This window comes from Centroberyx gerrardi, chromosome 23 (assembly GCF_048128805.1).
Source record: "Centroberyx gerrardi isolate f3 chromosome 23, fCenGer3.hap1.cur.20231027, whole genome shotgun sequence".
In the NCBI taxonomy this organism is placed as follows: domain Eukaryota; kingdom Metazoa; phylum Chordata; class Actinopteri; order Beryciformes; family Berycidae; genus Centroberyx; species Centroberyx gerrardi.
This window is the reverse complement of record NC_136019.1, coordinates 5,089,541-5,116,975: the sequence shown is the minus strand read 5'-3', so window position 1 is coordinate 5,116,975 and position 27,435 is coordinate 5,089,541. Positions and strand designations below refer to the sequence as shown.

Below are 27,435 nucleotides of genomic sequence, written 5' to 3'. Positions count from 1 at the left end.
AGTTAATCTCTGACTGCATCTCCAGCGCTAAACATTTGTTTCCACAGTCTGTACACAGCACATGTTTGGAAGACAGATACTGTTGGTGCTGTGTGTGTGTGTGTGTGTGTGTGTGTGTGTGTGTGTTTGTAATGTCTGTCTGTCTCTCTGTGCAAAGATGTGTGCATGTTTCTGCTCTTGTGCATACATGAATGTGTGTGTGTGTGTGTGTGTGTGTGTGTGTGATATCCTCTCTAAATGTCCCTTCTCTGCTTGAGACCGTAACACCCTGTTATTTTCTCCACACTGACCTGGAAACAGTTGTTATCTTAAGCCTGTAATGAATATCATTACACTCAAAGACCCAATAACTGAACCGCAACCAGTTATCAAGTGCAGTCAGCATGGTAAATAACACACATGCTGCTGGGATGGATATTTGGTAATGACACTTACACACATATATGGAAGACAGACTGATGGAGAGGCAGGCAGACAGACACACACACACACACACACACACACACACACACACACACACACACACAATAATATAATATGATACTTTATTGATCCTTGTAATGTGCTCAAGTCTTTGCTCAACTTTAATTACTTACTTATTAAATTGTTACCAGTAAAAGCAGAAAAGTGACTAGTAAAAACTATAAAATAAGTCACTAGTATCTATTCAATTAGATTAAATTAAAACTAGTATCTATTATATAGCAACTAATTTTACAACTTCATTTTAAGATTACAGTAGTGACTAGCTGGCCAAATAGTGACTATGGACTAAAAAAAACAAGTACTAGTGGCTTATTTTTAATGACTAGTGCATTTTAGGGAATAAATGACAAAACACAAGATGTGCACAAGATCGTCTAACTCTAGTATGACAACAGAGAATAATGGTTTGTAAATATGCAGGCCGACTGGAAGTATTTTACAGCTGTGAAATTGTTTTTTTGTTTTGTTTTGTTTTCTGTAAATTCAGTTGACATTTCTGGGATGAAAGCACAAACTAACATATGCAAAGAAAATATACACATAATTTAGGGTCAGGTAAGAGTCTAAATGTTCTCTTCATGTACACATTTTCATCCAAAATCCCAAAACTTTATGTGTATATATGACATAAATTCATAGTATACATCATAGCATTTAGCATCAAACTGATATCCTGCAGGTTATATGAGGATAAAGACTGTCGAGGAAACAAAGCATACATTGATGCTTTACTTAAAGAAATAGAAATAGTTTTTGTTTATGTGGATGGAGATGGATATTTGATCACAGACTGCGAGTAATTGTTTACCTACTGTTGAATTTACTACGACAGCACTGGTTGATAGAGAGATAGAGAGAGAGAGAGAGAGAGAGAGAGAGAGAGAGAGAGAGTTTCCACCTCTCCCATGCTAAGTGGCTGCTGACTCATCCTCTCCCAGCTGCCTGCTTGTTTACGTGTGTGACGACAGATACAGAAACACACTGAGCTGGGAACGTCTGGCCTGATGGATGAGGACCGCTGCAGCACTCTCCCCGCGCCCGTCCCACAGGGAGACGGAGCGCACACACAGGACAGGAGCAGGAAAGGTTAAAATTAATGGCTAGAACAAGATGAATAGCAGGGGGGGGGAAAGAAAGTTGTGGGGAGAAGTTGCTGTGAGGACACAAGCGCTTTTATTTTTTTTCAAGCCCAGCAAGCCAGCTTCCCTTACTTGGACTAGAGAAGGAGTATGAAGGGCCTTCGGGTGACATAATGGCCCTCTGGCGGCCATGTTGGAGGTCTTCAGCTCTCGGGGCAACAGTGACTGAGCTTTTTTAAACTTGCAGCTTAGCAGACTGGTTTTGGCAAGAACATTTCTCACCCATCGGGGCTCAAACCAGGCAGTGACTGATAAACCAGCTGCTTATCCTGCTGAGCTATTCCTGCGTTTGAGTGTGTTCCTGTTCATTGTCTTCTTTCTACAATAGTTCACACTACTGACGGCAATAACATGGAAACGGTTGAGAGTGAGAAGGCCGGGGACTCAAACCAGCAACCTTATACATGACAGACACCTGTTTATCTCACTGAGCCACAGCCAAGGACGTCATATACACCATTCATCAGTGTCAGCGTGCTGATGATGAGGGTGTGTCAGTGTCTTTGAGCAACACCCAAGCTGCTTGTAGCTTAACATTCATCAGCTTACAATCTCTACAGTAACATTTCTCAATATGGAAAGACTTGAGGTTTGAAGCAGCATCATATCCACCTGTCTATCTCATTATTTCACCTCCCTTGGGTTGTTGCATGTGAACATTAGTTGCTTTGCTATATTAGCTTAGCGGTAGCTCGCTAACAAACCCAAAAAACAACAGTTTTTGTTGCTGACACTACTCAAGCTACAACTTGGAGTGTTTTGGAGTTGAAGCTAGAGCTAAATACAGTTCACAGTGTCACAGTTAGCTAAATATGGAAACAAATCCTCCTTATCGGACCATTCTCTTGTTGTGGTTAGAGAGAAATAAAAAAAAAGTGAAGTAGAGTGAAATCAAAAGAGATTTTAGCTCATCTGGTTTCACCTTGTCAGACTATTTCATGACCAAAAACCAATTTATACATATGTTCAAGATAAATAGATATAATTTTATTACATAGTGTGTCACTCCTCAACAAACAAGTCAAACAAAGCAACAAACACAATAACCCCCCAAAAAAAGAAAGATGAGGACCACTCATCAAGAGTTATGAGACACAGGCTAAAAACAATACACATAAAAAAAGATACTAGAATATATATATACATTTTCTTTTTATTTTTTTTATTTTTTTTATGTTTTTAACTCTGTAGCACTTTGAGATTCACTATGAATGAAAAGTGCAATACAAATAAAATGCATTATTATTACATATGTTCAATGAAATATATTTTTAGAGTGTACCTAGCCCAGTCAGACTCAAATCTCCTACAGGACTGTGTGACTCTCGCTCTTGGAGGCTCAGTAGAGACGGGACAGGACGGCATGTTTATCTCAGCAGCTTTACTCCAGAAGTATTTTACACGCTTCAGATTCATTTCCAATAAACATCTTGTGAGAGCGGAGCCTGCGTGCCGGCTGCTGTGGGACATTCCTCAGACAGGTGACGGCTAAGAAAACATTAGAAAAGTGATTTATATTCAGTTTCAACCCATGAAATATTTATCAGACAGCGATGCCAGGATGAGTCAGAAAAATCGACTCTTCTTCTTCTCTGTTTTCTTCTCTCCTGCCATTCATCTTCCAAACGCTCTCTCTATTTTCTCCTGTCAGTTATCCTCCTTATCTTTATCTTTTCCCTCCCTTTCTTCCCCCTCTCTCCTTCTCTCCCTCTCCCTTCACTAAATATTATGTTCTTTTATGTCCCTTTTTTTTTTGTTTTTTTATCCCTGTTCGTAATATCCTGTCTGTTTCCTTATATTTTATTTTATCTTTATCCTCATGTCTCATTTCATTTGTCTTTTATGTCTTAATTTTTTTATCCCGGTTTGTAGCCCTGTCTGTCTCTTTATATTCTTATTCTACTTTATTTTATTTTATCTTGGTAACACTTTACAGTAAGGGTCACTAAGTTAAGGGTTAGTTAATGCTTAATAAGGGTTAGTTAATGCTTAATAAGCATTAACTAACCCTTAATTAACAGTTAACTAATGTGTAATTTACTAATGGTGTTCATGTTAACTACGGTATTAATTTATACATTATTTAATAGTTTATAAAGATGACTATTAAATAATGTATAAATTAATACCTTAGTTAACATGAACACCATTAGTAAATGATTACCAGACACATTAGTTAACTGTTAATTAAGGGTTAGTTACTGCTTATTAAGCATTAACTAACCCTTAACTTAGTGACCCTTATTGTAAAGTGTTACCTTTATCTTTACTTCACGTCTGGTTTCATTTTTAATCTACTCTTGTTTTCTGTTCTATGTACTCATTTAGTGTATTTATATATCGTAACTAGTTTGGAAAGCACTTTGTAGCACTTTGTTTTAAAAACCTTAACCCTCTCCCTCAATTCAATTCAATTTAATTCAATTTAATTCAATTCAATTCAATTCAATGAGCTTTTATTGGCATGACATACATGTGTACATATTGCCAAAGCATACAACAATAAAACAACAAATACAACAAAGGCAAGATGACAGCATAAATTATTCAACAGATCAGAGGGTTTTTGACGACATCAGCGTTCCATAGTTACTTTTACACTACTGGACATACAATTACTAATTATAATACATACACACAAAGGTAAACGATGCTGAACTAAAAGTGTTCTCTAGTCATGTGGCAGTTACTAATTCAGTGGCAGGTGATGCAGTTTTCTCATCTTCTCTGAGCACATGGTGTAGTTTTAGTTGTTGGGTGAGAGCAGAGAGCAGAGAGCAGAGGATCCGGGTATCAAAACCTGAGATCTGTTAAAATAATTCTCTTTAAGGAAGATGTATTCTGAACATTCAAACAAAACATGTGACTGTCTCTATCATATTGAGATTACAATGCTTACTCTCTCTCTCTCTCTCTTTCCCTCTCTCTCTCTCTCTCTCTCTCTCTATTCCCCACTCTCTCTCTGTCCCCCCTCGCTTTCTCCCTCTCTCTCTCTCTCTCTCTCTCCCCTTCTCTCCCCTTCTCTCTCTCTTTCTCTCCCCCCTTCTCTCTCTCTCTCTCTCTCTCTCCCCTTCTCTCCCCTTCTCTCTGTCTCTCTCTCCCCTTCTCTCCTCTCTCTCTCTCTCTCCCCTTCTCTCCCCCTCTCTCTCTTTCTCTCTCTCTCTCTCTCTCTCCCCTTCTCTCCCCTTCTCTCTCCCTCCCTCTCTCTCTCTCTCTCTCTCTCTCTCTCTCTCTTTCTCTCTCTCTCTCTCTCTCTCCCCTTCTCTCCCCTTCTCTCACTCTCTCTCCCCCCCCCCCCCCCCCTCCCTGCAGGGCGGTCTGTCAGTAGACTCCATCTCTGACCTGGTGGAGAGTCAGTCTCGCCTGCTGGAGGCGCTGCAGCTGTCCCACCCGGCGGAGCTGGAGCTGAAGAAGTCTCCGGGCGGCGGCTCGTCGGGGGGGCGCACCCAGACCAAGCTCAGCCTGAACCCCATCTACAGACAGGTCCCCCGGGTGCTGGAGCGCTGCTGCAGCCACATCGAGAACAACGGTGAGCCACCGGATTAATTGAACCCCCAAGCCTCAATCTCAAAACGTCTGGGTTGATTTTTATTTTTAACAGCCAATGGACTTAAAGTGCAACTGGTCAATGGTGTGGAAAGTTTTACTTGTACAGTAATTAGTACAGAGTTCTGTGCTTAAAGGGAAAATCCACCCTCAAACACTTTAAAAACAGCTATTGCCGACATCATGTTGAGATATTTCCAGCAGCTGCAACGGAGTTTGAGAAAATGTTTCAGGATGTAAAACATCAGCGGTAAACGTCAGGTTTTGGTGTCAGTCCCTCAGAATCAAAGAGCGAGGGCTTCTTTCTAGAGCCGCCGTTTTGCACCGAGAGACGTTCAACAATCATACAGGGAGAAATCCATCGTAGAAAAGGAGAGAGACCAGTTTCTCCACCCACAGGAGCAGGAGAGAGACCAGCATGCACTGCAGCAGAGAGACATGTTGGGGTTTTTTGAGGAAGGAGCGCAATTCACTTTTTCTCAACTGGAAAAACCCATTCTCTTGCACTGAACATCACAGATTGATGATATATAATGTATAAATATATAAAAGTATCCAAGGGTGGATTTTACCTTTAATCATGTATGAGAGTGGTGCTCACTGTAATCGAACTGAGACTCAGTGCATTTGATGCTGTGGACTGTAGATCATCTGATGCACCGTTTTGTCTCCAGGTCTTCAGACTCTGGGGATTTTCCGAGTCGGGAGCTCTAAGAAGAGAGTGAGACAGGTGAGGACTGTCCTATGCAAACACATTTCATTTAGGGATCCACTGTAGTGACTGATGCACATTCATTGGTAGGCAGCATGTGGAATAAAACATCTATATCTTCCTGTATGTAAGACCTGAAAAAAATGTTGATTTTGTTATTCCTGAGTGTCAATTCAAACAGCAGTCTTGAATAAACCATTCATTCACTCATTCATTCACACAAATAGCCCTAACACTATTCCTTTTTACTTCAATACGAGTGCTGAAGCAATTAATTGATTAATCGATTAGTCAGTCGTCAGAAAATGAATCAATTATAATTTTATAATTCATTGGTTTTTTTTATCAGGTAAAAAGACCAAACATTTGCTTGGTTACAGCTTTGCAAACACTAACATTTGCTGCTTTTCTCTGTTTCATATTATTATTAAATGAATACTTTGGGGTTTTTTTGGCTGCTGGTCGGACTAATTAAATAATTTTAAGAATCACTTTTGGCTCATTATTTTTGACATTTTCTAGACTAAATGATGAATCGATTAATCAAAAAAGTAATCGATAGATTGAATGAAAATAATTGTCAGTTGCAGCCCTATTAAATACTAACATTAATCCTCAGGCTATGTTTACTTTTTACTGTTTATTCAGACCCATAGTTTATACCCTGTAACAGCTATTCTCCTGGGATCTTGGATAAACGATGATCCAAAACGCACTTGAGATCCAAAACGCCCTCTCCAGTGCTGATTCCATGTACTGTGGGGTGAAAGATGACGATGTTGCGGGACGTCCCAGTGTTTCACCAGACTGTGTAGTTACAGCATCACAGATTCAAGTCATGACCCGAGCTGCGTGTCATCGCCTCTCTCTGTTTCCTCTCAGTCGTCACTGTACACCGAAATACCACAAAATAATCTGAAAAAGAAAAGATGATGATGTGTCATATCCTGTTTTTGAGAAATGGTCCATGAGGGGGAAGATGACCTTTATTGATGTTTGTCTGTGTGTGTGTGTGTGTGTGTGTGTGCGTGTGTGTGTGTGGCAGCTGCGGGAGGACTTCGACATGGGCGCGGACATCCAGCTGGACGAGGAGCACAGCGTTCACGACGTGGCCGCGCTGCTCAAAGAGTTTCTGCGGGACATGCCCGACCCTCTGCTGCCCAGAGAGCTGTACCCCGCCTTCCTGCACGCCAACCGTACGCACACACACACACACACACACACACACAGACGTCTACTCCATCTTCCTACACATCAATCGTCTGTAGACAGAAACACACACACTTTAATATTGTTATTCATTTGTACCTACGACTATTGTCACTCTGCTATTACTATTACTACTACTACTATACTATTATGCTACTTCTAATAGTGCTACTACTACTACAAATAGTGCAACATTACTACTACTACTACAGTTGTTCTCAAACTGGGGGTTGGGTCCCCCCAGGGGGTCGCAAGATAATTCTGGGGGGTCGAGAGATGATTCATGGGATAGGAAGAAAACATATTTCTACTAGACACATTTATTATCATGTGTAATTTTTCAGATTTTCCTAAAATTGTAGTTTTTTTTCTTGTGAAACACTGAATAGTTTTCAGCCTCTAGGCCTCAAATGAAACAACCTGAAATAGGAAAATCATTTTTTGGCTGAACTGTTCACCGCTCTGGCGTCTGCAGCCTGTAGGCATCGCTGTGTTTTAAGGAGTCATGAGCCAGAAAGTTTGAGAACCACTGTACTGCAATTCTAGTAGTACAGAGAGAGAGACAGAGAGAGAGAAGGGGGGAGAGAGAGAGAGAGAGAAGGGGGGGATGAGAGAGAGAGAGAGAGAACTGGAGAGAGAGAGAGAGAGAGAGAGAGAGAGAGAGAGAGGAAGAGAAGGGGGAGAGAGAGAGAGAGAGAGAGAGAAGGGGGAGAGAGAGAGAGAGGAGAGAACTGGAGAGAGAGAGAGAGAGAGAGAGAGAGAGGAGAGAAGGGGAGGAGAGAGAGAGAGAGAGAGAGGAGAGAACTGGAGAGAGAGAGAGAGAGAGAGAGAGGAGAGAAGGGAGAGAGAGAGAGAGAGAGAGAGAGCGAGAGAAGGGGAAGAGAGAGAGAGAGAGAGAGAGAGAGAGAGGAGAGAAGGGAGAGAGAGAGCAGAGAGAGAGAGAGAGAGAGAGGAGAGAGGAGAGAAGGGGAGAGAGAGAGAGAGAGAGAGAGAGCGAGAGAAGGGGGGAGAGAGAGAGAGAGAGAGAGGAGAGGAGAGAAGGGGAGAGAGAGAGAGAGGAGAGAAGGGGAGAGAGAGAGAGAGGAGAGAAGGGGGGAGAGAGAGAGAGAGAGAGAGGATAGAAGGGGAGAGAGAGAGAGAGAGAGAGAGAGAGAGGAGAGAAGGGGAGAGAGAGGAGAGAGAGAGAGAGGAGAGAAGGGGAGAGAGAGAGAGAGAGAGAGAGAGCGAGAGAAGGGGGGAGAGAGAGAGAGAGAGAGAGAGAAAGAGAGAGAGAGAGTAAGCATTGTAATCTCAATACGATAGAGCAGAGTTTTGTATGGGCAGCTCCCCGGTGTGAATGTCTACCTGTATGAATGTAAACTAGACCCATGGGTGCTCAGGATGGGTGCTGTGTTACATGAAGGTTATAAACCCCTCTGTCCTGCAGTGCCTGCGCGGGACGGACCAGCTGCAGTACCTGCAGCACCTGCTCTACCTGCTGCCGCCCTGCAACTGCGACACGCTGCTGCGCCTGCTCACCATGCTGCACACCGTGCAGGGCTACGCCCAGGACAGCATCGGCACCACGACGAGGAGGTAGGCCAGATTCACTTCTGTCTCCCCCAAAAACCCCAAAATCACCTGTCAAAATGTCCCGCTCAGTATTAGGAAAAGGATGAAGCGTCCCCATCAATTATTTCTCCCTCAACACACACAGCCTGCTGTAGTTTTACTCTTTACAGTTGAGTTTTCCCAAATGAAATGTTGTGATTGGCTTCGGTCGCAAGAAAATCGAACCTTTCCCAAAAGTTTTAATGCATTTCAGAAGCAAATTTTTGTTTCATATTTTGATTCATAGTTACCCTTCAGTTTAGGAAAGTCTTACTGTATTGCACATTGACCAATAATTCTCCTCACTCTCTCTCATACCTGCCTACTTCTCTCATGTAAATTTGGGTGATTTGCTTGGACAGGGTTTGATACAGAGTGTGGATTAAATTAAATTAAATTCTGTCAAGAATAATTTACCTGCCAGTCATTTTCAATGGCATTTCATGCATAGAATCAGGTACTTTCTGTTCATTTAAAATTTGCTCAATTACTTACACAGTGGATTAAGTTTGTAATACATGATTAAGCACGACAGAAATCAAATTACCTGAGAATTTAAAAACCCCTTAACATTCTCTGCTATTTCTCCTCTACCATACTGCACAGTTGAAACGCTGATTCTTATATTTTCTTTCTCGCTGTATTTCTCACCTTCATCACCCTCTCCTCTCCTCTCCTCTCTTCCTCCCCTCTCCCCTCCTCTTCTCCTCTCCTCTCCTCTCTCATCACCTCTCCTCTCCTCTCATCTCATCTCCTCTCCCCTCCTCTCCTCCTCCCCTCTCATCTCCTCCCTCATCACCTCTCCTCTCTCCTCTCCTCTCCTCTCTTCCTCCCCTCTCCCCTCATCACCTCTCCTCTCCTCTCATCTCATCTCCTCTCATCTCCTCCTCCCTCATCGCTTCTCCTCTCCTCCTCTCTCCTCTCCTCTCCTCTCCTCCCTCCCCCTCTCCCCTCCTCTCCTCCTCTGCTCTCCTCTCCTCTCCTCCTCCCCTCTCCCCTCCTCTCCTCCTCTCCTCTCTCCTCCTCTCATCTCCTCCCTCATCACCTCTCCTCTCCTCTCCTCTCCTCCTCCCTCTTCTCTCCTCCCTCATCACCTCTCTCCTCTCCTCTCCTCTCCTCTCCTCCTCCCTCTCCTCTCCTCTCCTCCCTCATCACCTCTCCCCTCCCCTCTCCTCTCCTCTCCTCCCCTCTCCTCCCTCATCACCTCTCTCTCTCCTCTCCTCTCCTCCCCTCTCCTCCCTCATCACCTCTCCTCTCCTCTCTCCTCTCCTCCTCTCATCTCCTCCCTCTCCTCTCCTCTCCTCTCCTCCCCTCTCCCCTCCTCTCCTCTCTCCTCCTCTCATCTCCTCCATCATCACCTCTCCTCTCCTCTCTCCTCTCCTCCTCCCTCTCCTCCTCTCCCCTCCTCTCCTCCTCCCTCTCATCTCCTCCCTCATCACCTCTTCCTCTCCTCTCCTCTCCTCTCTTCCTCCCCTCTCCCCTCCTCCCCTCCTCCCTCCTGTCTCTCCATCCAGATTCCAGGTAACAAGATGACGGCGGCGAACCTGGCGGTGATCTTCGGTCCCAACCTGCTGCAGGGGGAGCGGGGTGGAGGAGACCTGAGTCTTCACTCCATGGGCATCGAGGACAGCGCCGCCATCATCAACGTCACGCTGGTGCTCATCCAGACCTACAGGAGGCTCTTCACGGTACGGAGAATATAAATCTGTTGTAGACACATATTCATATAGAGTTCAAATCTCATTTTTCCTGTGAATAGTACAAAATGATATGGAAGCCCATTCCCACCACTGAATAAAATATTATTTTCTCCCAGTTGTGACTTTATGTCTCAGAATTCAGAATTCTGATGTTTTTTGTCACAATTCTGACTTTTTTTCTCACAATTCTGATTTTCTATCTGAGGATCCTGACTTTTTTCTCACAATTGTGACTTTTTTCTCACAATTCTGACTTTTTTTCCTCATAATTCAGACTTTTTTTTCTCACAATTCTGACTTTTTTTCTCACAATTCTGACTTTTTTTCCTCATAATTAACTTTTTTTCTCACAATTCTGACTTTTTTTCTCATAATTCAGACTTTTTTTTCCTCACAATTCTGACTTTTTTCTCACAATTCTGACTTTTTCCCCTCATAATTCTGACTTTCTTTTCTCATAATTCTGACTTTTTCCTCACAATTCTGACTTTTTTCCCTCACAATTCTGACTTTTTTTTTCACAATTCAGACTTTTTTCTCACAATTCTGACTTTTTTCTCATAATTCAGACTTTTTTTCCTCACAATTCTGACCTTTTTCTCACAATTCTGATTTTTTTTCCTCATAATTCTGACTTTTTTTTCTCATAATTCTGACTTTTTTTCCTCACAATTCAGACTTTTTTTTTCCCAATTCTGACTTTTTTCTCCCCAATTCTGACTTTTTTCCTCACAATTCAGACTTTTTTTCTCATAATTCAGACTTTTTTCCCCTCACAATTCTGACTTTTTTCTCACAATTCAGACTTTTTCCCCCTCATAATTCAGACTTTTTTTTCCCAATTCTGACTTTTTGCTTACAATTCTGACTTTTTTTCCTCATAATTCAGACTTTTTTTTCTCACAATTCAGACTTTTCGTCTCCCAATTCTGACTTTTTTTCTCATAATTCTGACTTTTTTCCCCTCACAATTCTGACTTTTTTTCTCCCAATTCTGACTTTTTTCTCCCAATTCTGACTTTTTTTCCCCTCGCAATTCTGACTTTTTTTTCTCATAATTCTGACTTTTTTTTTTCCCAATTGTGACTTTTTTCTCACAATTCTGACTTTTTTTTCTCATAATTCACTTTTTTTCCCTCACAATTCAGACTTTTTTTCTCCCAATTCTGACTTTTTCTCCCAATTCTGACTTTTTTTCTCATAATTCTGACTTTTTTCCCCTCACAATTTTGATTTTTTTTCCCTCACAATTCTGACTTTTTCTCTCACAATTCAGATTTTCTATCTGAGGATCCTGACGTTTTTTCTCACAATTCTGACTTTTTTCCCCTCACAATTATGACTTCATATATCAGAATTCTGACTTTTTTCTCACAATTCTGATTTTCTATCTGAGGAATGGAATGGGCTTCCATGACATTTTGGCAGTGGAGTGAGTTTCTGTTTCTGTCGCAGTTTCACTTGTTTCAGTAATTTAGTCGAGAATTTACTACAAGTGTCTTGGCAGAAAAAGGCAGCTCACTCGACTATCAAGAAAAATACACAAAGTTTATTTGGATTGCATTGGAAACAAGTGAAGTCATCTCTCCCCATTGGCAGATTTTAAGATTTAAGATTATAAGAGTTAATACTAGATTAAAAGACTTGTTAAAATGGGGATTTATTTGCAGTGTGTGAGGTGTGATCCTCATGATTTAAAAGCTCTTTTTAGCACATTCACATTCACCTGCCAGTACAACCAGTTTTTCCAAGATATTTAACCCAATTCTAACTGTTAACCCTCTAATCACAAGCTCTCTTCTCTAACTTTGGGGTACTGTGTGTGTGTGTGTGTGTGTGTGTGTGTGTGTGTTCCTCCAGGTATCCGCGGAGCTGCAGCAGGAGGTCCTGATGAGTCTGATCCAGAGTGACCCTGACATCATCGACTACCTCCTCCGCAGGAAGCTCAGGTAACCAGGACAGGCTGTCAATCGATCAATCAATCAATCAATCAATCAATCACACCAGCATAACTAACATATACACTACTACTTGTTTAACAGCCCTTGTTTAGAGCTGCATGTAAATGTATTTTTAGCGTGTAAATGTTAAAGGTTTAAGGTTCGCTTGCACTGTTTTACTGTTTTAATGAACAGAGCATCCTATTTTTATCACTGTATTTTCCATTTTGTATTTTGTTCTGCCTCCTTACATTTTATTACTGATTTTATCCGTGTATTTCTTGCTCTTACTGACTCTACTCTGCATTGAAGTACATTTTTACTGCATTGCATCACCTGAATTCTGTATGCTCTTTTATTCATTTTATTTATATTGTTTGTTTTCATCATGTGAAGCACTTTGTGACTTCTCGTCTGAAAACTGCTATATAAATAAAGTTTTACTGACTTACTAGTGCTCGAATAAACTACTGACACTACAGTCACTCAGTCCACTAGACAGTCACCTAGTCACTCGTAACTTTTTTCAGGCAGTTTGTGTTTCCCTTTCCGTTCACTGACAGTCAGTCAATCAGTCAGTAACATTTTACCACCCAGTCTGTTTCCCTCTTCACCCATTGTCAGTCAGTCCGTCACGTTTTATTGTCCAGGATGTATTTCCCTCTCCATCCAACGGCGGACAGGCAGTAAATCACACTAACAAAGCACTAACTTCTTATTTTTCACTTTCAAACAAACTGCCATGAGTCACGAGTGCCAGTAAATCCAGCGACCGGCCGCCCCGTCACTGATGTGGTTTCTCTCCTCTCCCCCCAGCGGCAGTCACCTGACGGTGGACAGCGGCAGTGAGTCGGGCGGCCGCCGGGACACGGGGGCGTCTCTGGACTCTGTGGGGGCGTCCAGCGGCAGCCTGTCCCCGCTGGAGCCCCCCTCGCCCCTCTTCCCCCCCGACGGGAACGGCGGCGAGGGCAGCCTGACCAGCGAGGTCTTCCTCAACGTCCTCAAGCTGAACCAGAACAGGAAACGGCAGGAGACCAGATACGGTAATCACAGGACCGCATTATGTGGGCAGCAGGTTTCACATTATTATTACAGGTGCTGCATGTAGCATTTTAACATCAATACATCATCACCACATTCATTTAGAGACATTAGTATGATCACTGTAAACAAACCAGAGCATCAGTGGTCAGCCTGTCAGCCTCCATCAGCCTCTACTCTGCATCCTCCATTGTTTCTCCACCTGGTGGATCTGGAGGGAAATCTGCTGGATCGCTTTACGGCACAAAACAGGAAGAGGTTCTGTTCTTCCAGAGCAAACGGAGCTGAAGCTGAAAGAGTTTCTGGCAGCAGATGGTGGAAGGAGGGAAAGGAAGATGGAGACATCACTTCCAACATGTTGATCCTCTTCGGGAAAGTGAAAATCAAACGCACCCAGAGTGACACCAGAGAGAGAGAGAGAGAGAGAGGAGGGACAAGTAGCAACATCCTCTTCGTAATAGGAAGCAACAGGGTTTATGGGAAATGTAGTCTTCATTTTCAGAAACAGAACAACAAAACCACTGGTGTGAGATAGAGGCGACCAGACCATGATCTCATTTGTTTACAGTAATTATACAAAATATCACAATTTGACAATGATACACTGATGTTTAAAAATTCAACATGTAGCACCTTTAAAAATGTCATGTGTCCAATTTGTGTCTCCTATTCATAGTATTCTGTTACATCACCCTACAGCCACCTTGGTAGGAAAATAGCAGGTGATTGTAATACATTAACAGCTGATTATAATCAAGACACAGCCAATGAGCTGTGTGTGGTAAAGCACCAAACTGGTAGGAAATTCATGTGACATCATGGGAATACTATGAATACTAAAGAGCAGGTATCTTGGCACATCTACAAAGTAATTTTTGTCCAAGTATTTTGTAACATAGATCATACTTATTTAGGAGACTTGATGAGCTTCCAGATGAACAGCATGTTTTGTAAGCTGAGAGCTGAGTTGGGATGATAGATGAGGCAACAGCTCCACCTAGCTGTGGAAGACAGAAGATGGAGAGGCTGTTGGGATTCACTGGTACAAAACAAAATAGTAGAGTAGAAAAGAGATCAGTAGAGACAGTTAAAACCATGGCGTAATAATATTGAGCACTGTTTTATTAATAAAAACATTAGCTGCATACTAACCCATGCTTCTCTGACAATTTAAGTATGAATATCACATTCTGTTGCATCTATAATTTCGACTCTTAACAGGTTTTCCTGACTTTTAGAAAAATGTTGGTAGGTGAATTTGTGGAAAATGGACCTTGATATAAAAATGAGTGGTTGATAAAATGGTTTGTATAGATATATTTTCAATTTTCAATGTTATATCAAAAGGTAAAAACTATTTTCTATTGCTGCCCACTGTGTTGAAGCTTTGTAAATCGTTTTCATTTCTTTTTCATTTCTTTTTTCTCATATTGTTTGAAATGATGGTAACACATGGGCTGATAGGAAAGAGTCCAATTATGAATGCTAAATGAAAGAATCCAGGAATAATGATAATATGTGGTAATCCCTCGGCCGGTATTACAAACCACTAATCGCTTAAAATAACCTTATATTTTCATTCATTTACATTAATTCACCCATTAATTCATGCAAAAGCCCCTGAAAATTAATTAAGGGAGTGATTAATGAAGGAAACCCCATTGATTTTTTTAAATTTTTGGCTGCTTACTTTATAATATAATGAAAAATTCAGGGAGACAGGAACTTTCCATTAATAACTCATTAATAACCTGTAAACTATGCACAAAAGGCATGAAAAAATCCCTTAATGAGTCTCCATGAATCTAAAACCCACCCATTAAACCTAATTAAACACCCATGATACTAACCCTTACTTCTTTAAAGCTATGTTATATTTTTAACAGATAATTAATGTTTATAGGTAAGTCAAAATGTCTGCGCTCTTTTTGTCAAGTCCCAAAAAAACAGAAAATGTCTCAGGTGCGTTAATTCAAAAACCACTGCACACTATAAAGGTAATAATACAAATAATAATACATTCATTTATAAAGCGCTTTAAGACACTTTACAACAGCTAAGGGAAAAAGAAAATAAATATATAAAGTAAGTATAAAACAGGTAAAAAAAACAAAAAGAGGCCAGCTGATGCAACAAATACCACCATTTATTTACATGGTGACAAGGTGAAAAAAGGTGATCCAGTTGAATTAAATTAAGGGCTTGGTTTCCCTGCTGCTCATGTATATTCTTATTCTTATTCTTATATTTTTAGAAGATTATAGTGAATGAAGTCTGTTATCTGGTCTGTCTCCTCTCCTCAGGTGGGTCTGAGGTTCCTCCAGGTAAATCCATCTGCCACATGCGTCAGTTCCACTCCCACCACAACCTGCTCAGCCTGGCCCAGCCCCCCCCTTCCTCCTCCTCCTCCTCCTCCTCCTCCGCCTCCCGGCTCCACGGTCCGGACCCCGAGCAGGACCGCCGGGGGGGCGCGCTGGGTTCCGCCCTCGGCTTCTCCCTGGGGGGCGGGAGCTGCTCCGGCCTGGGCGGACTGGGCGGCGGGGGCGGCGGCGGGACGGGCGACAGCGGCAGCAGCATCTGGGTGAGGCAGGCGCCGCAGGAGGAGAGCAAGCCGTCGCCCGCCGCCAACTTCTGGGACTTCTTCACCGGGAAAGGGTCGGGGTCGGAGACGATGGTATGATGAAGGGCGAGGAGCGCGAAGAGGAGGGAGATGGAGGATGAGGGGGAAGTCTGTGTGTGTGTGTGTGTGTGTGTGTGTGTGTGTGTGAGTCTGTGTGTTCATAGATAAGAATGGCGTGACGTTTCTAATGGGCCGCGCCTACAAAGTGCGGTACAAGTGCGAAACCCTATTCAGTTTCTATGGGTAAAACAAAAAAATCTTTTTTCTTTGTTCTAATAATTGATGTGAACTGTATAAGCCTATGATGTTAATTATCCATAACCTTTTCATGTCTGTTAAACCAGTGATTCTCAACCTTTTTCATATCAAGGACCCCTAATTTAGTCCACATTAGAGCCACGGTCCCCCATTTGATGAGATTTTGTCTCTCGGACCCAAATCTGAGAACATTTTTATTGTTAGATATGATTTTGTCCAGAACTCCATGACTATCTGTGTTGTAGGAAGAGAGATAACAGAGAAACTATGATCAAAACAGTCATTCTTCTACATTCTCTAATCGTGTTAACTTCTTGTAAATTAAATAATGGAGAAGTTTAACAATTCATCAGTTTGCTGGGGGACCCTCTGGAACCCCCTCAAGGACCCCTGGTGGTCCCCGGACCCCACGTTGAGAACCACTGTGTTAAACAACTGTATGATCATAACTGAATTATCTGGAAGTTACAAAATGCTAACAAGCTAGCAAACCTCTGAGCACACTTCGGTTCAAGAGAGGAGTCACGTTCGCATTTTCACACTTTGAAGAATAAAACATTTTATTGATCTTGCTGTTACGGTGAAAAGGTAACGTCAAATTATTTACACCATATACATTTCACATCAATTATTAGAACACAGATTTATTCTTTTGCTCTTAGAAACTGAACAGGGTTTTGCATTTGTACCGCACTTTGTAGGCGTGGAGTTTTTGCCGCGTCATCGACGTTCTTATCTGTTTCCGTTGCTGCGTTGCATTCAAAGTCGAAAGTCGGAAAAACCAGAAAGGAAACCTGGACGCCTGCAAGGTTTTCTTTGCCCAACATGAAATCCAGTTCCCCATGCAACAGCTAACACCACGTGAATGATATTTGGCAACGTTAGCTAGCTAGTTAGCACAGAGCATTAGCAACTGTAAGTGCAACTTTAAACGTTCAAATTTATGTTTAACCATTTACTACACCGGGGTTTTGATGACTTCAAGGTCCTGCAATGTGGTAAATCGAATTTAAGCATATTTTGAGGATGATATAAACATGTTAAAAGTAATACTGTGTAGCGTATACATGCCATCATGTTGAAATCATCATCAGATAACTAATATAAATATCTGAAATATCCTAGAAAACATCCAAGAAATATCTTGAGTTTCCGATTCCAACTTGAAAGCATCATTCCAGTGAGGTTTTCCTCGTAGGAAGTTGGAATTTCCCACTTTCTGTCATCTCTGGAACACAGCACGTGTGTGTGTGTGTGTGTGTGTGTGTGTGTGTAGTTGGGACACAGACAGAAGAGACTGAAGAGCACGAAGAGATGATGGAGGAGGCAAAGTTTGATACATATACGAAAAAAAAACATTTTTTTTTTTAAGTGGCAAAGACAGGAAGAATTCATGTTGGAAAATGTTGAAGATGGAATGAAGTCCAAAAAATACATGAAATACATCAACAAGTTGTTCAAAAGAAGACGAAAGACTTAAGTACAACTGCTTGGACAGAGATTATATGGATTTTAGATTACAGAACATGCAGGAATTGCGATGTACATATTTTATACAAACTTTACTCATAATTTTACGCACATACACACACACACACACACCTTGTCTTTACTACCTAGAACTGCATATCTAACCATAGCTGCATGAGCCGTACTAACACTTGGCTGTCTGTTTTTTTTTTTCTGTTGCTTTCCCATCACTTCTACTAAGCTGCATTCACTGTAAATGAAATCTTTTGACAGTTACAAGCAACTATCCCGTCGACAGGAGTGACCTTATTGATTTTAGATGCACAAATCTGACACTGCAACACCTGAGTCCATCTGTTCAGGCAGCGATGGAAACACCACAGACAGCTTCAGTCAGCTTAAAATGGTTTTTATTTATTTGCTTCTAGTTTTCGGTGCTTCAGTAGCGGCAGCAATATGTTGGAAACAAGTGGTATCGCTTTAATCCGTCTCCTGGGATGTGTTTTCATTCACTTTCACCAATCAATCGAGGTATAACCTGGACACGAACACACACACACACACACACACATATATACACACACCAGCTGAATCGAGGGACCTTGCAGATGAGAACTATCACTGACGGGACGCTGTAAATACCTGTAACCTTCTGTTTCTTCTTGTACATTGTTTCTTAAAAATAGAGTTTTTCTTTAACCACATAGGACGAACTCTTCATACTGAACATACAACAGCAGCACATGCAGCAGTAGACCTGTGTGGAGAAGCTTTATGCAGTATTGTGTTTTTTTTTGGCATACAAACACGGTGTGTACTAAAACTGCATGTACCTAACACTCTGTAGTCCTTTTGTAGTCGATGTCAATACTTCAAAAGGGAATATCGGCTCCAGCACAGGTTTCTCATAAGCTTTGGTGTATTACAGCCTCATTTTTATTTCACGTTTTTAAATGTTATTCCTGCACTCTTTGGACGGCTCAGTCTGGACTCGCGAGCAGGATCGAGTCTCTCTCTCGGTAGCTAGAAATGAATATTCATGAGGTACTAAGGTTTTAGGAATGTCATGTGGGAAGTTTTGGTTCAGGGTGTTGTGCCTCCCTTTAACCACAAGAGGGCGGCACGCACCAAATCAGCTCATATGAACCTTTAACCACAAACAACTGTTTTCAAGTGATTTTATCTCGTTTCCAGACCTATCGGGCTTATTTCATGATATTTTTAGTCAAATTATCTCACTGTAATCTTGCTGGTTCACTTGATTCATGCCAATGTGACGCAATTCTTTCAAGAAATCATCATAAAACAATGAAGAAAATCTGGAAGAAACTTTCTCCAAGACAATTTCACAAGTAAATGTCCCGAAACAAGTTACATTCTCCTGAAAAAGTTGTTGAAACCGGTAAAATTGACTATTTTCACTAAATAAAATCTTAAAATAAGCTCGATAAGTCCGGATAGAAGATAAAATAACTGAACAAGTCTGTCAGTTTTTGCAGTGAACTCCTATGTTCTTGGATAAAAGTGTATAGACAAATGTATTAGGTTTGGTTCCTGAAATGGACAACAGACTCTTAAGCGCTTCATCTTCAGACGTTTTAACAATCTCTCATGTACAGTCCTGTATTTTCCTTCTGTCATATAATTGTACAGTACTTATATCTGTTTCCGGGCCGTCTTTGTAGTAAATATTCATGTTTCCGCTGCTGTACAGAGCTTTTCCATATCTTATCAATATTCCTTTCTTGTATTTCTTCCATCACAGAGACAGAAGTTGTCCAGAGTCTGTCCCTCTCCTCTGTAGGTTCGGCGGATCCTCTTTTCCTTCGGATTCCTTATAGAGAAAACAAGATATATTCTGTCCTTTTTTTAGCCGATGACGCTTTTCTATAACGTTGTAAAACCAGCAGCAGAAACCCCTCAAGGTGTGTAGACCCTGGAACCTGGATAACTTCTGAGCTGTTTTATCTGGAGAGTGTGTCGCCTACCTGCTAAGAATTAAATGGACAATAATTGCTTGTGTGTGTCGTTGCTTATTGAATCCAGCGGGAGGGGGAAAAAAAGGAGGCAAAACTTTGTGATTCGGTGCGTCGTTTCCACTGAAGAAGATCTCTGAAGGGTTTTGGGGAAGTTCGGTCATCTGTTTGGCAGCGTAATGAGCAGCTGAGAAATCAACAGTGTGAGTCACAAGACAAAAAAGCCCTCTGGGAGAGAAGATGCTCTCTCTCTCTCTCTTTCGCTCACACACACACTGAAGGATTTCTCATTCTGCTTCCATCTACAATTTCTTACATTTTTTAAGTATTGGAGAGAATTTGTGTGAGTTTCACTGCTCTCATTTGTCTTTCCTGCTCAAGTCAACTGAACTACAGAGGAAAAAAATTATAAAAAACCACTTCCATCCTCCATCTCTACCATCAACACCTGCCTGTTCAACATTCAGTAAAAGTACAGCAGCCTATCAGTGGCCAGTAGCGGACACTTTCAGCCAAATTTGACACACACACACACCAAGGTTATTATCGTTAACGAGATAACGAAAACTAGGTGTGAAAAAACATTTTCATTAACTGAAATAAAAATAAAAACGAGGCTTTACAAAAACACGATAACTAACTGAAACTGTATTGTGTGTTTACAAAACTAACAAATAAACTAAAATTATAGAGAAAATGTCTTCAGTTTTCGTCTTTGTCAATTTATTCAATACGTAAGCCTAGTATTTTGGGTGGATATGAAATCTATCTTCCAATTTTTTTTTTCAATTTTTTTTTACCTTTTTGAATCTCGCCCCTGACAAATACCCCATATTACAAAAAAAAGACTAAAACTAACACTGAAACTAATAAAAACTAAACTAAAACTAAGCATTTTCAAAAAATAAAAACTAAACTAGCAAACCCGCTTTAAAAACTAATTAAAACTAAACTGAAATTGAAAACAAAAAGTCAGAACGAAATAAAAATAAAAACTAATGAAAAATGCAAAACTATAATAACCTTGACACACACACACTCTTTGATATAAAAGGTAACTTCTAGCTTCTCAAATATGTGACTTCATATCACTTGTCTTTCAGCAGGAAAGTCATGAAAAATAAAAGCTAAAAGACTTGAATCTGCATCAAAGAGAGTTTGTCCAGGATTGTATTTTAGTATTGCTGCTACCTTAAAGGTTCCATATTAGTAATTTTTTGTGATTTTATTTTTTAATATACTATGGCTCAGGATAGGAATAATGATCTTCACAATGTTTTGCAACTAACTGTAGTTTAGGGAAAAGGGTATTAATTGAATGAATTTGAAAACCAAGTCCTCACAAACAGAATAGTCAGAATACTGGACTCTGATTGGCTGATAACACCATGGGGGGTTTGGGAGGGATTTTAGTAATTGTTTAGAGAGGGGAACCAATCAAGGCCAAGTCCAGCTGTGATGCGTTGACACTGCCTGTAGAAAAGCATTATTTGAAAATGCAATAACTATAAAATTAACCACTCAAAACAAAACCACATTTTAACAATGTCTTCATCAAACATCTTTGATCATATCTGTATATGAATAGAGGAAAATCTGAATTCCCTTTTAAAATGTTCAGCACAACATGACATGAAAGCTCTAACCACAGATACAAGTTGACATGAATGAAGCGAGAGAGAACAGTCCGGATTATTCCAACTTTTATACCAGTTTGTGTTTTATTTCAGACAGTTTGGAGACCAGGAGAAGTTGCCGCTCTTCCAAAGCTTCACTGCATCCACATACACTCAGCGTTAGTTTCCAGACAGCAGTGTGTGTGCAGCAGCAGCAGCAGCAGCATCAGCGGCCTCACACACACACACACACACACACACACACACACACACACAAAAACAACTTGCACAGGAACAGAAAAATGACTGTTTTGAGATTCTTTGTGGCCCAGATCTGATTTGTTTTCACGGCCGTCTAAACAGAGAAGCAACAGACTCCATGTGGTTTTATCCAGTTTTTTATCCAAAAACCAGAAAAACCATAACTTTTGTCCAACTTGAAACTGACACCAAAATGTGAATACAGAGCCTTTAGAAAGTATTCAACCCCTTCATTTTTTGCCCCTTATTTTGTAGTGTTACAGCCTGAATTCAAAATGTATCGACTCAGCAGACTGAATCCATATTTAAACAAAGTATTTCTGTTTTCTGTCTTTGCATGATGGCGTATTTTGTGTAGATTGATGCCAAAAAATCTTCATTTATTACATTTTTCAGGCTGCAACACTGCAAAAAGTGGAAAAACTGAATGAAAATGAATATATTCTGAAGGCACTGCACCTGTTTTGTTCCTCTGTAAATGAGTGTGAAACATTTCTCCTGGATGTTAAGTGTTTTATGTGTGTGTGTGTGTGTGCGTGTGTGTGAGGCTGCTGCCACGTCTCGCACAGTGTTTTCACTCTGCTCACATCACACTGTACACAAGTGTTAAAAGATGCATTCAGTCACTTCACACCCATCACAACTGGGTTCAAAATCATTTACATTCTTGGCGAGTCTGACAGAGGAGTGATGTGGGAACGTCTTCTCGGGTGAAACATTTTCGGCGGACGAAGAACTTGAAATGAAATTGTTCAATTCCCCCTTTAATCTCTTTTAAAAGGGAAAATCCACCTTAAGATCCTCTTACACTGTTAAATATCAGCAATTAATGATGTTCCATGCATTCCAGGAGGATTTTGTGTAATTAAGTGTTTTAATTTGCTTTTTTTGGTGAACCTACTTTCCCTCAACCTGCCTCGTCTGCTTCTACTTCAGTTCCTGATTTCCTACATTTCCCAGAATGCCTTTCAACAACCACCTAGAGAACGGGTGTGAACTTCTTGCTTTCAATCAAAGGCGGGCCTTGTATGTATGGGAATATAATACTGAACAAAAATATAAATGCAACATGTAAAGTTTTGGTCCCATGTTTCATTAGCTAAAATAAAATATCCCATCCAGAAAAAGCTTATTTCTCTCAAATCTTGTGTTTTTTTTTATTTGTTTACATCCCTGTTAGTGAGAAGTTCTCTTTTGCCAAGAATTTCTTTCAATCAAATGATTCTCTGATGGGTACAAAATGGGTCCAGGAATGCAAAGTACATCACAAATTGCTGTTTTTTTTTTAAGTGTTTTAGGGTGGATTTTTCCTTTAAGGCCGGGACAGGACAGCTTTGATGGTCAACAGTGCTTGAAGAGTCGCCTCTGTATTGTTTTAATCCCATAGGAACTGTCCCATAGGAGCGTTGGCCCCAAAATCGGCGAATGTGTCTCCGCCTTTACGCATCATTTAAAAGGCGGAGATAATTTCATTGAATATTTTACTCCGAAACAAAGCCTCTGTCTTATTTATGGGGGAACTTTGCCAATTTTTATGATACTGGGCCGTGTATCGTGAACAGTCAGATTGTATATGAGCTAAATGACTTTGGGGGGCGTTTGGTTTTGACTACCTGGAATGCCAGGTGGGCGGGGCTTAGTCTCGCTTGATTCGCTACCGGAATAAAAAGTACACGAGACGTGATTTCCACTAGCATTTTCGATCTAGGTCTGCTGATTATTTCAAGCAAGCAATTATTTATATTCCAATAATAACATCTGTATTTATGTACACATCAACATCTCTCGTCTCATAACCCCCCAAAATTAAACCAAAAAATAAATCCCCCAATTATTGTAAGCTGCCTACACGAGAATGGTAGACTAGTAGAATTAGTAAAATATATCAAAAAAAGTGAAACATCTAAGAAAAAGAAGTTAACATAAACATTCATAATAATAATATTAATTGTATTTTAAATTAAAAAAAAAGAGCCTTGCTTCAACATGGGTTTCCGAAGCTTTGTCTCGCCGCAGGTTAGACCCGTCTGTCGGTGACGAACACATTTACAGTTTTGGGGACCAATGTCACTTTTCCATGCTGTCGATGAATGGATGAAACCAAATTAAACTGCAATTCATCAAAAGACACAAACAGAATCGGTGGACTTTTTTTCCCCCAACTAATGTGCTTTTTCTGTTTGTTTTAGTTCATAATTTGCGTACATTTTCCTTTTCTTAAAAAGCGTACAAACATTTACGCGTAGTTTTGTATATCTGAATTTTTTTTTTTTTTTTTTTTTTTTTAAAGAGTCCGCAGATTCTGTTGGCGCCCGGGTATTAACTTTCATTTCAAATCATTTTCCAATACAACGTCAAGCCTGAAATGATTTTTTCGGACACAACTTGACAGGAAAAGAAGTGGATTGACCCCAAAAAACGGATTCAACGTCTTTCTTTTCACGTCGATTCGTTGAAACTCTAACATGAGCAGCATGGACAGAGAGAGGGGAATAGTGTTGACTTTGGAGCCTCAACCCAGCGAACGAGGTGAACGGGTTCGGCTGCGTCTCAATTAGACCGCTCATCAAAAGCAGCTCCCTCTCCTTCTGTCCTTATAGGCCGCTTTGAGGTTTGAGGTGAGATTCATGAGCTTCACCGCACACTTTCATGGTTGCAATTAATTGTTTAGAATTGTTGAACTTCTAAATGAAAAATAGAACGATCTTTTGGAAGTTCAGCGCCAATATAGTAGAGATATTATGAGCTTGAGGTTGGAATTTGAAGGATTCGCTTAGTTTTCACACCTTCACCTCTCGGTTTTTGCTTACGGGCGTCAAACAAATGAAGTATTTTAGAAAATATTAAGCAAACTAATTCTATTAAAAGTGCTTTATAAATGAATTTGACTTGACTCGACTTGGCAGGAGAGAGAGCCACTTCAGGGCATTGAGACGCAGCCGGATCCATGAGTCTGTCCTGGTGTGTTACAGGTCAAGTAGCAGCCCTATTTTTATTTTTTACTGTACATTTCAATGGCAGACTGACTTACATTCAGATAATACTTGACCCGTCGCCCAGGCCGCTCGACTACTGTAGAATATAAACACCTTAGAGGCTAGAGAGAGCGTGTTTCCATCCGCTTTCCGTCTAGCTCCGTTATAAGGAGTGAGAGGGTGCGCTTGCTTGTTAACCTGGGGATAGCCCGGTTGGGTGGAGCTTTCAGCCTGTGGATTATCAGAGTAACCCACAGTGGTAAAACTCCACACACTCAGGCTAACCCAAGCTAAAAAAATAAAAGCGCACACTTAGGAGTGAAGTTACCTCACTGGCAGTGTAGAACATACTTTAAAAAAACAAAACACTAAACCAAAAAACCTATATTTGGTTTCTTTGTGCGTTAAAAGAAAACAACGGAGGTGAAAAGAGGTTGCTGTCTACCATCAGGCTCTGGCTAGTTATGGAGATCAAAATGGCTGCCTGTCCTCCTCGCTTCTCCAACAGAACGAAAACTGATTTGTAAGAATGACTCTCACTTTCTGACCCTGGGATTATAAGGATATGCCACCCATAAAAAAATAAACATGTAGTAGCTGCGGTTACATGAGAAATTGTTTTTCATTCTGAATGAAATCATTCCAGAGGAAGATTCCCACGCTTTACATGAGCGCTAAATATAACGATCTTTCTGATGAAGCAACAGTTTTATCAAAACATACGACTCCATAAGTGTCAGAAAAAGACGTTTTGTTTTGCCCCCACAGTGATTGGGTCCATTTGTAATTTTCACCGCTGTAAACCGAAACTGGCCCGGAGAGGCGGAGTCAGGACTTGATATAAAAACGGGCTGCACCGCCCACATCAAGCCTGAGTGCCCCGGGGTTAATAACAAGCACATCCATTCGAATCCTCCCGGAAAAAAAGGGTAACGTAATTGACGTTACGTTAAATGCGCGAACATGTGCAGAAACAGGCGAGATAAAGAAAGTGATCTGAATGAGTGTTTACATGATGAAATTTTATCCATCCATTTTTATCCACCCCTCTCAAACGGAATGAAATTTCATCGGATCGGGACACTTTATTCTGATTGAGGCGTTTATATGAGGCATTTTTATTCTGATTGGGCTGCTATTCTGATTAAAAGGCTCCATGTAAACGCAGCTAGTGTTTGTCTTGCCTCGAGGCTCAGATGCTGCGTTCACGTTCATATCGGAAGAAGCGGGAGAAAGGGATGACAGACACGTTTAACTCGTTGGAACGGCCAGATCCAAGATGGCGATCGTAAAGACGCTCCTTCTTGTTATCTTAAGGTATTTTACAATCAACTGGTGTATCGTCTTCTTATGAAAGATCTCAAGGAGCAAAGGAAAGCGATGTTACACACTTTGTGACACTAATTAGGAGATATCGGATTCTACAAAAAATTCCCACGTCCTACTTTGCAACCTGCATGTTTTTTTCCCCGGTAGGCAGCTCATATTTACGGTAAATCTGACATGACATGAACGCAGCATCGGACCGGAGTGGGCGAGAGTTGTTACGATTTTTCAGGAATTTAGCTTTCTCGTTAATGCAGACAAATCGAGGCAGGCTAATTGTTTGTGCAGTCAGTCACTAACCACTGTAGTGTTTAGAAGAACAATACTGTCTGATACAACAAACGGAAAGATTTCCTTATGAGTGGCATCTCCTTTAACGCCCCTTAAAACAGGATGAGTGACGACATTAACTAGGATGCTGTTGTTACCACCCTGAATCAGCTTTTTCCTTTTCCTACTGTGCTAAACTGGCTCTAGAAATCAAAATACCGAGGAGAGGAAGCCATTTTTAAACGACTGAGACAAACACACAGGAGAACAACAGGTGAGGACAGTCTTATATACTGCATTAAATATACCATGTAGTCTAGAGACGATGGCTGCGTTCCACATTAGCACACCGTTAGCATTACTCAGCATTACCCGGGGTTGCGTTTTGAACAGAGAGTCTGCACTGAAATGTTTTTTTAGCCACCTGAAGAACATCAAGGCAGAGAATTAAATAGCCACATTCGATATTTTGTCAGCCAAAATACAGAAAAAAGGGTCTGGTTGGTTTGCAAGCATGTGATTAGCGGCTAGTATCATCTCCCATGCGGCCATGAAGTGTGCTGAAGGTGTATGGAGGCGTTGGAGTTTGCCTTTTGGAAATAAAACTTTGTCCGAACACCTTTGAGGAACGCATCGACGAGACACACAGAACGCTAACATTCAGACGGCCTGTACGTAGTGTGACAGGTTTGGTCGTCAGCACTGACAACAAGGAAAGGAAAAGTGTGTGTGCGTGTATGTGTGTGTGTGTCCCTTTAAAAGATGGTACAAATGTGCAGATTCTGGCATTAAAAAAGTTTTTAAAAAAAACAACACAAACCGTCCAAAGCAAACTGCGAAGGGGACTGTGCTTTCTGTCAGAACCACCAAACGGCTGCTAACTAAATGTTTTAGGCTATGCTTCAATAACTGACCACGCCCCCTTTTTCAGTTCCTCCGCTGTGGCACCAAACATGACCGGGACGCCGGTAATGGCACGACACCAGTAACCTGGGCAGGAAATTGAACTTGTTTATTGTCCACCAGCCGGACACCGGTGCATACCGAACATTTACCAGCCACTTTCACTGTTTAACCAGCCAGCTAGGGTTTTAAAAATACAATAGGGTTGTTGGTTATGGGTCAAAGCGGCTGGTAGAGCAGACAAGACTCGGTGGCTGGTGTCAATTTCCCACTCTGCCAATAACACTATATGTTGCTAGCACCACTTCATGGCAACCCACCATAAGAAACAAACCCCAGGTGGGACACATAACGATGCTGACGAAAATGAACGGACTTATGGCAAATGGTTTTGTTT

General features: G+C 41.1%; 1 protein-coding gene across 1 annotated transcript in view; it reads left to right on the top strand.

The window, feature by feature from the left end:
* The window catches only part of arhgap36 (Rho GTPase activating protein 36), a 90,690-nt gene extending 72,947 nt beyond the window's left edge, over nucleotides 1-17,743 (top strand). Inside the window, exons 5-12 of the mRNA XM_078281820.1 lie at nucleotides 4,938-5,154; nucleotides 5,846-5,901; nucleotides 6,929-7,078; nucleotides 8,519-8,651; nucleotides 10,204-10,370; nucleotides 12,243-12,331; nucleotides 13,139-13,365; nucleotides 15,667-17,743. Coding sequence (XP_078137946.1) covers nucleotides 4,938-5,154; nucleotides 5,846-5,901; nucleotides 6,929-7,078; nucleotides 8,519-8,651; nucleotides 10,204-10,370; nucleotides 12,243-12,331; nucleotides 13,139-13,365; nucleotides 15,667-16,043 — 1,416 coding nt within the window. The 3' untranslated portion in view covers nucleotides 16,044-17,743. The remainder of the gene's footprint in view (nucleotides 1-4,937; nucleotides 5,155-5,845; nucleotides 5,902-6,928; nucleotides 7,079-8,518; nucleotides 8,652-10,203; nucleotides 10,371-12,242; nucleotides 12,332-13,138; nucleotides 13,366-15,666) is intronic.
* The last annotated feature ends 9,692 nt before the right edge of the window (nucleotides 17,744-27,435 follow it).